At 49.6% G+C, this 13,561-nt stretch overlaps 1 protein-coding gene across 2 annotated transcripts in view; it reads right to left on the bottom strand.

The window, feature by feature from the left end:
- The window catches only part of WASHC1 (WASH complex subunit 1), a 73,137-nt gene that overhangs the window by 6,575 nt on the left and 53,001 nt on the right, over positions 1–13,561 (bottom strand). For both annotated transcript variants that reach the window (XM_048829233.2, XM_048829222.2), the window contains 5 exons: positions 9,858–9,969; positions 9,126–9,272; positions 3,427–3,563; positions 2,276–2,411; positions 154–358 (listed from right to left, as the gene is read on the bottom strand). In XM_048829233.2, coding sequence (XP_048685190.2) covers positions 154–358; positions 2,276–2,411; positions 3,427–3,563; positions 9,126–9,272; positions 9,858–9,969 — 737 coding nt within the window. The remainder of the gene's footprint in view (positions 1–153; positions 359–2,275; positions 2,412–3,426; positions 3,564–9,125; positions 9,273–9,857; positions 9,970–13,561) is intronic.

Here is a 13,561-nt window from a genome sequence, read left to right as displayed (position 1 = left end):
GGAGAAGTCACAGTCCATGCCTCTGGGGCGTGCCACGGGGCAAGTCTGCATCTGCAAATACTTACTTGCTTACAGCTCCTTTCCCTGTGTATCCATCTCCACCTTGTCCCCCCACCCACCTAGATGAGCCCCAGACAAAGGGAGTTGAAGTACCTGGCCTGAAGTTCTCCACGGACTCAGTGTTGAAGGTGGGTAGCTCTGGGATAGCGCTGCTGGGTGCCGAGGGTGCAATGCCAGGTCCCAGGTCTGCGCTGTACATGAGATCAGCAGCGATGCCCGGCAGGTCTGGCAGGTAGGACGGCACATCTATCTCAGGCACCTGGCCCAGATCTGGTACGTAGAAGTAATTTTCAGCTACCTGGAAGACAGAAAGACGAAGGGTAACAGCTGGGCATCTGGAGACTGCTTTCCCTTAGAGAAGCCAGTAACAGAGGGAAGAGATGTGGCCTGCAGACAGTGGCATGTGGGCTGCAGTCAGCTCTCCTGGTGGCTCTCGCTAAGGGGACATCACCAGGTTTCAGAGCCCTTAACAGCTACACGGCTATTTTTGGCTCTGCAGCCCTAACCCCACAAGCCCAAGTCAGCAACTTGGGCTCTGAGACTCAGTGCCACGGGTTTTTCTTTAGAGTGCAGATGTGCTCTTCATGGCAGATCCTCAGCACACTACATAGGTATTTAATCAGCTCAGTCTGCACTCTGGGATAACAGCATCCCTGGTGTTACTACACTGTCGAATGTGTGCGCTAAAAGCAACCTGCAGAGGGGCAAAAAATGGGTTTGTGCCTTTTCTTGCTCCATTCTGGAGGGTGAGGGTGTGTGTGTGTGGGTCTACAAAGGGCTATTTACATCAGAAATTATGGTCCTGTTCAAGCTAGAAGATGACTGACAACTGGCGAGCTGATGAAACAATGGCATTGCAAGGTCTAACAGTGAAGCTGAGTTGTTCAACAGGGAAAGGGTTTTCTTTAGCCGTGTTGTTTGTTTATTTTGCTTCCACTCACACTCCAGTGACAAACATGCATTTTCAAGAAGGGAAGTTTGAGTTGAAGATTTAACACCACCACCTCTTCAATTATGGCTTCAAGAGCTCACAATAAACCTCCCAGAAACCCTCCAAAGCAGCCAGGGAAGACTGGACTTTACATTTCTTTTTCTTCAATGGGAAAAACCCAAGCAGGAAAGAGTTAACACGCTTCCTGACCTCCTCCAGGCCTCAAAAAGGGCACAACACAATTCTTACTATTTCCTTGGCAGGTTCCCTTTACTTAAGATGCCAGAAGAGAGAGATTCAAACACCATCATTCACAGTGACAGAAGAGCCCCCTTCCTTGCCTCTTTCCCCTCCCATTGACTGACACCAGGGACAAGAGCAGCTTAGCACCACCATTACGGGGCACTGTCAGCTGGCATGGGCTGCTCTCCGCTGGCCTTTTCTCCACACTTGGGCTGAGTGCAGCCCTGCTCAGGGGATTGCGCCACACGAGAGGGGATAAAGAACTCAGCTAGATTAGTTTGAGGGCATTATCTGAAATCCCTGACAACACACCAGTCTGTGATCACCCGCCTCCAGCTAACAAGCTGCTCCTTCCATCAGCCCTGTCTCCTGCTGTGCCACGGGCACTTCATATTAAAGAGATAACAGTCCTGTCAGGCTTTCCCAATGGGCTGAAATGCAGGATATTTGAATGGCCAATCATTTTTTAAGAGCCTAGTGCTCTTTTGGTAGTTCCCAAGCATCGTGCTGGAGCCACTTTCCACTTGAGGGTGTGGGAAACTGCTCTTCCTAACACCTTCCCCTTGGGAGCAGAAAGAGGGACTCAGAATAGCTGCTGCTTTTCTTCAGCCCAAATAACCTCCGTTTCTCCACATGCCTGCCAAAAACCCCTTCTGCAGCTCAGGCTCTGAGCAGGCCAGTGCAGGAGGAAGAGATGTGATATCGCAGGGAGTCAGCCCTGCACCAGAGGAGGCCACATCAGCGCTATCAGTACCCAACCCGCCAAGTCTACACAGCCTGGAGAAACACAACCTTCGGGTGTAGAAGTCTCATTGCATCCACCAAGCCCAGCAAGGACTATACACACAAACCCTAATGAGGTTACTAAGGCAGGTGAAATGCCCCACTGCCCATCACCCAAGATCTCCCCTCTGGACCATTCCCCTGCCAACTCCTGCACCTGCAAAAACCAGCTCTCCTCTAGTAGATGAGCACACTGCTGTCTGCAGCATGGTGTCCCTTTGCTCAGCAAGTACAGCCCTGCCTGCTGCTGCATCTCACCTGCCGATCCAGCTGTCCCCTTTTGGTGATAGAGAGGGGTGCATCAAAGAGCTTCTCCTCAGTCTCTGTTCCCAGAGTCACATGGGTCTTGGTCACCGCTCCTGCCAGAGGATCCAGGAAGACATACTTCTTGTACCTGGAGATGAAGAAAACGTCAGTGATTCTAGCTCGGGGAAGAGCCAAGGAACAGTTCTTCAGCCAGAGGATGGGACCAGGCATTAAGGGGTGATGAAACAGCTTCCTGATGTCCCAAGTCTAATATCAGTCCCAGTCAATACTACCTCCACTCAGCTACATTGCTCCTGTGTTCTATCCCACCTCTCCTGCAGGTTTGCCCCTCTCCCTTCTTCACCGCCACAGCCAGGAGCTGGGATTTCCCCATCCTGATCTCACACTCTGCAGGCTAGTGCAGGGTGAACCTGAACACCTGTCACTATCATCTGGATTCCACCAAGCTTCTCTCCCCTTGCCCACCACACACCATGTTATGGGGACAGCAGTTACACCACTATCTAGAGCAGGGCATGCCTAGCATGCCAATCTCTGCTGGACACATTGTTTGAGAGGGAGGAAGAAAGTCAGGAAGGAGAACATCAAGAGCCCCAGGAGCAGAGGGGGAAATACTGTCCAAAGCAGAAAAAAGATTGAGGATAAGCACCATGGGGGCGTCCTTAGATTTGGCCAGGAGAAGACATCCTTGGCAAGCACAGTTCCACTCAAGGAGAACAGGAGAAACAAGGACTAAATCAATCAGGGGGGAAGTTGAAGTAGTTGGGAGTGAAGTGACCACTCAAGTTCAGGCAAAGAGGTGGAGGGAGATGTGGCAGTAGCTATATAAGCAAACGAGACAGAGGGAAGGACAGAGAACAAGAGAGAAAATATTCAGGTGCCAGGCAAGTAATGATGGGGGAGAGGAGAGGTGTCCAGGGGCACATGCTGGGTCAGATGTTGATAGTAACAAACAGCTCTGACTCAGAGTGGGGTGAAGAAGAAAGGATGTTGGATGGAGACTGCTATTCAGGGGAATCAACCCACCAGCCCGCTAGCGCGAGAGTGTCTCCCCAGATAAGGTGGCAGGCCGGGGTGGGGAGGCAGCAGATCAGAGACCAGGTGGTGGCAGCAGAGCTGCTTTGTGCTGCTCCAACACTCACAGGTTCTCGGTGGTGTTGAACAGCAGCAGGGAGCTAAGGGAGCTGATGTTCCTGGGGAGGCTGCCAAGACCTTCTTCCGCATCATCCTCCTGGTGAACTTTTGTACTCACACACACTGGGAAGTACTTGAGCTTCTCCTGCAATGAAATAAACAGATGGCAACACACTGGGAATGCGTGGCACCTCTGGTGGCCCTCTCCATTATCCACATGCTACCACAGCTGCTCCACATAGCCACCCTTCTATGTTACCCTTGTTCACACCAGGCAGGACACCAGCTCCGTGTCCAGCAATAGACATGGTCATGTTTCAGAAGAGAAGCCACAACAGTGCGTTTAAGATGTTGTACACAAATCACCTGGACCTGAATTTCTGTGGCAAGCACCTCTTATGGACTGAGACCCACAGCCTTTCCCTTAACCTACCCTATGCTGTGCAATGCCTCCTGCTGAGAGGGGCTGGGATTGGAGTGATTGTGCATGTCCACACAGCCAGTGCTCCTACATCAGTATTTACAGCGCCTCCCTCTGGGACTGACCTGTCAATTCTGCCACCTTCTGCTCTCCTGCTATTGAGATGCCCCCGCCCTGGGTGGGGGGAGAGAAAGGCAAGCATGCCAGCACCAACTAAGTGGGCAGGTGGGGGAGGGTAAGCGGAGGGAAGAGTGGAGAGCCAGATGGTTTTACAAAGCCCAGGAGATTTGCAGGACTTTTCAACTCTAGTGAACCAAAATCTCCTCTTTCTCAGCTCTACAGCTTCATACATAATGTATAGCACTCCCTTTAGAAAGGGAGTTATTTCATCTGAACTGCTTAACTTTTAAAGAACATGGGAATTGCCATCTCAGATCAGACCTGTGCCTGATGCTATGGGGAAGAGGTACAACCTCCATAATGTAGTTAGGTGTACTGTACTATACATAGACTCTGGATTTAAGATCGGACGGGACTACAAGATCATCTGACCTCCTGTATATCACATACCATACCACAGGGGAGGGGAAGGCTATTGCTTCCTGGGCCCAGTTGCTGACCAGCTTAAGAGGCCACAGGTCTACTGGACTGAGCACAGGACTTGGAACAAGGAACTTGTGTTCCACATCTGCCTCTGCCTTGGCCAGTTCACTGAACCCATCAGTTTCTCCTAGCTGTAAAATGGGCAAAGCCCTTGTCTCACAGGGATGAAGTGATGAACCCTCAAACCAGAAGTGATTTGTATAATCAAGTCAATTAGCCAGATTCATATTTTCACTGTTCACGTATTTAAAGTGACCACAACCATGCAGCATTGGCCATTAGCATCAAATAAAAAAACTGATGTAAATAGTTCTTTAGTGACTGTACAAGTGGAGATTCAACAGAGATTCAGAAATAAAGTTCCATTTGGTCATTAATATTCATTTCCCAATGCTTCATTTTTAAGCATCATGGAATCCTGACGTCTTCACTGGAACTGCTCACGCACTAAGCCCTCAAGCAATGTATTTTTTAAAACTTTCTCTTTGTAAATTTCAATTAGCACTGGAAGGGTGGGTGTCGCTTTTTGGGTGGAGTGAGAAATCAACCATTCCTCACATTTACTTATTAAAAAGTCTAATCCTTCTAAGGCATTTATAAAAAGTACAAAGCATGTCTATTACCCTGAAGTATGTGGCTTTATATAGTCCTTGTAATTTTTGTGCTACTTAAAGTAACTGCAAGTGACACTTTTATACAAAGATCTAATCCTGTTCTGAAATTTATAATATCTTTCATAGAATATCAGGGTTGGAAGGGACCTCAGGAGGTCATCTAGTCCAACCCCTGCTCAAAGCAGGACCAATCCCCAATTTTTGCCCCAGATCCCTAAATGGCCCCCTCAAGGATTGAACTCACAACCCTGGGTTTAGCAGGCCAATGCTCAAACCACTGAGCTATCCCTCCCCCCCATCTACCTCAGTAACAACCTGCAACTGTGATTTCCACAGGTGAAACCACATCTTTTTTTCTTTCTTGTAGCTGTTTTAAAGGGACTGATCCTGCAATACGCTCAGCGTACTCAACTCACTGAAATCAGTTGGACTCTAGGGCACTCAACACCTAGCAGAACAGGCAGCTCAGGCCCTGGCAGGATCAGGGCCCTAAATTTGCTGTCTTTCAGTGTACTCTTTCTAAATAGCCAAAAGTTCAAATATATTAACCCATGACAGGACTTCATCTCTCACCCTCCAGTTCCCAAGTTTCATTAATGCGGTCTCCTGTGAGGGGCTGTAGGGAGTCTAAATAAGTTACATACAAAAACACACATTAAAAGGTTATTATTTTGGTTACAAATTCAAGCACTTGAAATTCAGGAAATGCCATACTCATGGTGGTCTGTGCAACCTCAATTGGCCTCCCCGCGTGCCCATGGGGTGCACTGAATGGGGCAGGGTCCTACTGAAAAGCAGAATGTGCTCATGTAATTAAAGACTAAAGCATGCATATGCACTAGAGGGCCGAATTAAGCTGGTGCAGGCAACGGTAGTTCTGGCATTTCCGCTGCCCACTTGTTAAATCTTCACACAAGCACCTTCATGTTTTCTCCCATGCTGCCCCACATGCTTTATAGGTGGCCCCCATAAACATCTGCAAAGCTACTTCATTGTCCACCTTCACATCCCGCCTCAGAACTCTCCTTTTCACACCACCAATGTAACCATCACATTTTTGGTAGGCATCACAGCAAAAACCACTGGACGTCATGCTGAGCAGTACTCCCTCATCGGTCAGCATCCATCTTTTGTCTCTTGTCCTATACTTCTACTGTCAGCTCCCTGGGGACCAGCCTTTCTTTGTGTTCAGTGTCTGTGCAGCACCTAGCACAATGGGGTCCTGGTCCATGACTGGGGCTCCTAGGAGTCACAGTAACACAAATAATAGATAAGTTTGGTGATGGTGATGGCAGCAAAAGCCACCTGGGGCTTTCCTGAAGTACAGCAGATATGAAGCCCTCCGGTTCCTCAGCCCAGTCAGTGAAGGCCCCGCCAGCTACTCTCAGCATGTAACGCACAGCAATGGGCCTCGTCAGATGTGACAGTGGGCAAGGAGGCCGCCGCTGAAAGCCTGGAATAACTGAGGGTATAAATACCAATTTGAGACTTTCCTCCGTCATGTCTCATTATTCCGAGAGCCTCAGTCTCTCTCCCCGGCTGCAAACAGCCACATACAAGCCGGCCTCAGGAACGAGCTCAGCACTCTTACTATACTGAGCCTTACACAACATGCCAGTTGCCACTTCGCCCAGATCCCTCCTGGCATTAATAAACCAACAGCCACCTGGCAAGACAGCACTGGGCCTCTCTGCCCACCCCGCATCCAGCCCTCCAGGGAGCTTCACCAGGAGGCAGCTAGACGAGGCCAGGGATGGGACTAGCTGGCAAAGTCAGGCCCTGAGGTGGGTGAGTGGGAGGAAGCCAGGGTCCGGAGTCACAACGGGGGGTGCATGGGCTGGGAGCTGGAGGTAGCCCAGTGCAGGGGAAGAGGGCTCGGGAGGCACTACCGGAGCGTAACACGTGCATGCACCCATACCGTGGGGGTTGGTCCTGGAAAGTAAAGGAAGAAATGAGAAAGGGGCAGTGTAGGAAAGCGGGTGCAGAGGCAGCACAGAGGAAGGAAACGGAGAGCACTGCAGACGGCTGTGAGGTGGCAGTGGAAAGACAGGGCAGCTGACATAGATGTACAGCATACATGGTAGTAAGTGATTGGGATTAGGTGGCTAGGATGTCATTCCCAGGCCAGAGAGACACTGCCCCTCCCTGACAAAGCACAGACGGTACATGGGGACACAGACCGGCAGCTGCCTTTTTGGCTCTGGAAGTGAGGGAGGGAGAAAGTCTTGCATGTCCCGTGCTGGGCTACAGCTCCTCAGCAGGCTCTGACCTCTCGTCAGCAGGATTCAAAGCAGTCTCTGCCCAGTGGCCCTCAGCAGGTTCCATACAACTGCTACTCTGAAGCCACAAAGGGAAGCACAAGCCCCGCTTGGGTGACCTATCAGCTGCCTGCCCAGCCAGCAGCTCCACTTCGCTGGGAAGTTCTGAGGACTGGCTGAAATATTCCTGCTGCTTTGCTGGAAGAGGCTTCAGCTCCTTTTAAGCTCAGGAAAGTTTATAGCACTGAATTATTCAGGGACAACTTTATTTTTGGCCTGAGACACACGAGGAAGAGAAGGAAAAGGAAAGTACTTCCACGGGGAGGAGAAGAGACAGGCAGGCCATTCGTCTGGTGTCCTGCTTTTCTGAGGTTTGTTCCCGTGAGACAAAAGCAGCTTTGTCCGGCATGGGACAGGACACCACGACGAAGAGAGTGCCACTGCACCCCACCAGCATGACTTCGTGTGCATGGGAGACGCGCTCTTCAAAATGGCGCCTCCCGTGCGGCGAGGTCACACCGAGAGGGGTGGGGTCACGCTGGCAGGGGTTCCTGAAAGTACTGGCATGTCCAGTATTCTGGGAATGTGTGAGCGGCCACCCTAGGAAGGGAGCTGCTGGGCTAATCCCTACCCTGCAGGGATCAGCACCAGATAAAAGTCCCAGCATCGTGCATTGGCCGTCTCCTCGGAGAGCAGCACAGAATTATTCTTCCTCTCCTTGGGGTGTTCTAGCACTGACAGCTTCAGAACTGCCAAGCGGCACCTCCATCTAAGCCACCTTCTCGGCTACTGACAGGGCCCCGCTCACAGGCTGCCCTCCCCTCACCGCCGCAGAATCATTAGAGCTGAGGGGAATGCCAAGGGGATCTTGGGTCATTCGCCAATAGCTACACGTCTAAGCTCAGCCTTTAATAGCACCACTGGTTGCAGACAGTGCCTGCTCCCATAATACACGTAGTGATGACAGAGGCCTCAGCTGACAGAGAGGCTCCCATTGTGCTAGGTGCTGTACTAACAGCAAGAGAGAGTCCCTGCCAAGAGGAGTTTACAGTCTAAATAGACAAGCATGAGAGGGGAAGGTACAGGGAGGGGAAGTGACTTACCCAATGTCACCCAGCAGGTCAGTGGCAGAATTGGGAATAAAACCCAAGTCTCCTGACTCCCAGCCCAGTGCCCTAATCACTAGACCATGCTGCCTCCTTAGAAGAGGAGACCTCTTCCCCTCTTTCTCCTCCACACAGACTCGCATATATGGCACTTCCCTCTTCTCCTTCACATAATTACCATGTAATAAAGAACTATGATCTGACAAACTGCTCCTGAAAGATCTCCCGATCCTCCCAGACCATCAGCCCATGCAGGTCCCAGCCACCCTCCTTCCGTGTCACACAACAAAACAACACCACTGCAGGAAACAAGCAGGTTGCTCAAACCAAATACGAAAATGGAAACACAGGTGGCAAGGTGAGTAGCTATGGCCTGCGCTAAGAGCTCCAGAGACTGGCGAGGGCACCCAACAGCCTCCCACGCAGAGCACACCCAGCCAGTAACCACCACTGAGGGGCCAGGAGGAAAATCTTCCACTGGCACAATCCTCGCACGTTCCACAAGCTTTGGAACACATGCTCCCACATGTCCTATCAAGTCAGGTGGAAAACAGACCAGACCCGTTGCCTATGCCCATCCCCAAAAGGCCTGGTCCCTTTTTCCCATATGCCTTCAGCCCCTAGTAACACAGTCCCCTCCTGCCCTCATCCCCCTCCAACTGCATACCCACTCACCCAGGGGGCCTCCACCCTCAACTCCCTTACCTGCATGGATTTCTCATCCAGCGGTCTGTGTTTGCTCTGAATCTTGTGCCTCGGCCGTTTCTGTGTGGCTGGATCCTCTGCACCAGCGAAAATGGAGCTGTACTCCTGCAGCCGCTCCGGGGCAGGGTATTTGGCACTGGAAAACACCTGCCGGGAGAGGAAGAAACTATCAGCAGAGCAATCCTGCACCCCGGAAACAATCAACACTATGGGGCCGGGAGACGGGCAACGGGACAGGGATTTTTCACACAGTCCTGTTTGGATCCCAAGATTAGCAGGGGTTGAATGGGAGATGCTACCACAACAGCTCCCAACTGGATGAACAAGGTGCAAGGAGTTAAAGGTGGTGAAGACACAACTCTTACTAACATGAGTGCGTCCTGGGTTCCTCAGCAAAATGGGATCTTGAGAGAGCCAAGGGAGTGGAGGCAAAGGGAGTGACCATTTCTTGAGAGACTCCTTCCTAATTCAAGGCCAGAAATATGTGGCTCTGAGAGAAGAGAACCACCACATAAAGGGGGGGTCATGTCAGGAGGGGAGTTTCACACTGTAGCTCTCATCCAGGGAGTGGCCAGACCTGCCAAGATAGAGGGACTCTGCCTGGAGAGCCCATGTGTGTCAGATTGCCTATACTGTTAGTGAATTCACATCCAGAGACTAGAAAGGGTGGGGGGAGAGACGCAGAGGATGGCTGCACAGCCTACAAAGGCAGCTGTGAAAAGCACCCACTACCTTAATCGCCTTCTTGCTGCCCTTTATCTTCTCAATCTTAGCCTGAGCCAGTGAGACTCTCTCTCCAATTGCCTGCAGCTGCATCCGGCTGGCCTCCACCCGCTGGGAGATTCTGAGGGGTAAACACATTCCCCTAGGGTAAGAATCCAGGATCCAGAGACTCTTCTGCAAAAGCAAGTACCCCCAAGTGCTCATGCCGAAGGGGGAAGGACATGGCTCTGTCCAGACTGCACTTTGCAGCAGGGTAAGTTTAGTGCTGGTGAAACATGCTCACCTGACAGCTCTAGAGATTTAAGTCCTCCATTTTTCTGCAAACAGGTATAGCCAGGGCAACTGCTCTGCTGACTGACCCAAATGGAAAAAGGCCAGGGGGAAGTAGGAACAACCAGCCTGGTGAATCCTGGGCCTCTGCTGAGACTGCCATCAAGAGGTCCAATTGGTACCAACTGCTGAGTGGTTTTTTATTATTAAAATCCTTTAATAAAAGGGAAGGCAGCATGGCATAGTGGCTAAAGCACTAGACTGGGACTCCAGAGACCTGGGTTCTAGTTCCAGCTCTGGCCTGCTGGGTGACCTTGGGGAAATCACCACCCTGCTCCGTGCCTCAGTTTCCCCATCTATAAAATGGGGATAATGATGCCAACCTCCTTTGGAGTATCAGTACCACTACCTAGCTCTTACAGTGCTTTTCATTAAGCACTTTCAAAAGCATTACAAAGGAGATCAGTATCAAAGTGCTCTGAGATCTATGGATGAAAAGCACCATGTAAGAGCTAGGCACTATTCATTATTAAGCACCAGTGTACTCAGCACTGTACAATACAAAAACAATACAGTTCCTGTCCCAAAGATCTTACAATACGACATGGTCACCTGACCCCTAGGAACAGGACTGAGACCATCACCTTATTCCAGATTGGCAATTCCTATGACTATGTAGAAACTTTATGGTATAAGCCCAGTGGCCAGATTCATTCCCTTTCCACCATCCACTGAGTGGTTCCAGTTAATTTATACGCTGGTGGCTTCTCTGAGTAGTTCAAGTTGCTCTTTTAAGTGTGCATTACAAAGCATTTGTCTTCACTGAATTTCGTTACCTGATTGCCTAACTTTGCTTCGTCCTTCAGAAGCTCTTCACAATCTCTCTAGTCTTTATTATCTTCAACATTTGTATCACCAGCAAATTTTGCTACCTCATTGTTCACCTCTTTCAGATCCTTAATAAGCGTATTGATTAACACTGTTCCTAGTACAGATCCTGGGGCACCTCACTATTAACCTCCTTTGATGCTGAAAATTGACAGTTTATTTCTGCTTTGCTTTCCTCTCTCACCAGCCTAAAATCCATGATGTGACTTTAGCTTTCACCCGAGACTACTTCGTTTCCTTAGCAGCCTCCAGAGAGGGACTTTGTCAAAGGCTTTTTGAAAGTTCAGATATCATGTATTGATTCTCCTTGCGCCAGTATTCTGTTAGCTCCCTCACAGAAGCCTGATGGGCTGAGGCTGTACAAGTTTCTCACAGACGCAGTACTGATTTGTCCGTTTCATGTCCCCCTGTCTGTGTGCAGAACCAACGGCTGCCTGAGCTCATGTTTCAGACCCACAGTAGCAGTCTGTTCTCTTCACATTTGACCATCTCCCCTTCATTCACTCACCTTCCTTCCACTTCTCCTTATCACCCCCTTTCCATCCCATGCCCTCCTCCCTTTCATTGGGTGATGCAGACAGACTGGAGGGAGACTATTTGAGTCCCTTCCCCCACTGCCCGCAGCTGTGAGAAGAGGTGCCCTTGAGTACTACCATGGCATGGGAAGCAACTGGGGAAAGGGAAGCCCTAGAGCATCCCCCTCCTGCTAGTCAACAGCACTGAAAGCAGTCCAGGAAAAGGGGAGCCTTATGGTTAAGGTGGTGGCCTTGGACTCTGACTCCAGAGACTTGGGTTCAATTCCTGCTCTGCCAAATACTCCCTGATTGGCCTAGGAGGATAAGTCACAGTCTGTGTTCTCTGCTCCCCCCTGGAGAATGGGGATGACAGTGCTTCCCGGCCTAAGAGCTGTTGCAAGGACAAATACACAAGAGACTGTGAGGGGCTCAACTACTACGGTGAGGAGAGCCATATAATAGCAGAGCTAGCTAGAGCCCTGGAGTGCTACCTTCTACCCTCCCAGCTGGCAGCTCCCTGGGATGCCTGCACAAGTGCATGGCTTACACAGAGACACCTGGTCATCAGACAGGAAGGATTTATTGTCTCCAACCTCGGCCGGATTCTAAGAGGCCTGGAGATGACTTTATCCCACTACGAACTTCACTGGACAGCCATATAAAATGCAGCTCCCCACCTTTCCATTGCTTTTAAAACATTTAGATGGTGGGAAGCAGGTTCTTTCCCCAATTATCTGAGTTTTACAGACATTGGTTTTCCACCTGGCCATGTTTTATGGGAGTGGGGATTCCCATAGCTCCGTTTCCTTCCCTGGCCTGCACTCCAGCATCATGAAAGTCACACAGCTCAAAGAAGTGCTTTATGATGGTCAACATGTCAGCATTTATTTTCTGTTGGCACAACAGAAACAGTGGCTATATTTCTCTCCCAAGTAAGCCACGTATGACTAGTACAATGACTATCGCACACAAACAGTGGTCAGGGAGAAGGAAGAGAGAAGGGAGGAAAGCACCTCTCAGCCAAAGCACTTTACAAGCCCTACTTATATAAGAATCACTGAAATGTAGCCACCTCTAGGTGAAATATGTATGGCAGCTGGTGCACAACTTACTATCACAACTATGACAGGAAGTGGAGATAAAAACTGCATGCAAAGGAACTACGGAATTTGTTTTTTAAAAATAATGATCACAAGTTATCAGGGCCTCTGTCTCAAATCCCATCTAAAGACAGCTGTTGAATATCAACTCAGATATAAGAGTACGCTGTACTGAATCACCAATGATATTCCCTGAAGCACCTTGCATTTTCCTTTGTGCTCTCCCATCCCAGGATTTACCAGGCCTAATCCTGCTGAGTTTGGCAGATCTGACAAAAGCTTAGCCTGCAGTGGTATGGCTACAGGCATCTATCACAGAAGCAGGACATACAATCCTCAGGAATTAATCTATTTCTTGCTGAGCAAGGGAAGTATAAAAAAATGATTAAGTCACCTCAATCCGACTAATCCAGTGAATACCCATCACACGTGTAAGGACCTGCACTACACTACAATGTTCTGAGTTTAAAATTCAAATTACACTGATATACATAAGTTTAAAGAAAGCTCAGTGTTCTCCTTAAGAAAAACTGTACTGTTCAGATATCCACTGAAAAACACATACGAAAGTAAGACTCCCGTTAAAGAGCTCTCTGGAAGCTTCAGCCTTTCTATTGCAGTGATACAAGAGCTCACTTCCCGGAGGCAGCCATAGGCGTGTGAAAAGGCAGGACATCTGATGGGATGGAGAGCTCGTCCATTCATTTCTGAGGGCAAAGCGCTCTACTCCGAGCACTGCTTTTGGTACGTTTTTGCCATGTATTTAAAATGGAGGGGTAAGCGTAAGGTTTTATTTTTTTTTAAAGGTAGCTGGGGGTCTGGAATTGGTCCATTTAAATAAAATACACCGCCTGAACCCTAAACAGCGGACAATGCTATTAATATTTAAACGGATTGTGTTCGTATTAGTCACGGCTGTTTGTTAGCAATCTTGCTCTCA

This window comes from Caretta caretta, chromosome 1 (genome assembly GCF_965140235.1).
Source record: "Caretta caretta isolate rCarCar2 chromosome 1, rCarCar1.hap1, whole genome shotgun sequence".
Lineage (NCBI taxonomy): Eukaryota > Metazoa > Chordata > Testudines > Cheloniidae > Caretta > Caretta caretta.
This window is presented reverse-complemented; position numbering and strand designations above follow the sequence as displayed.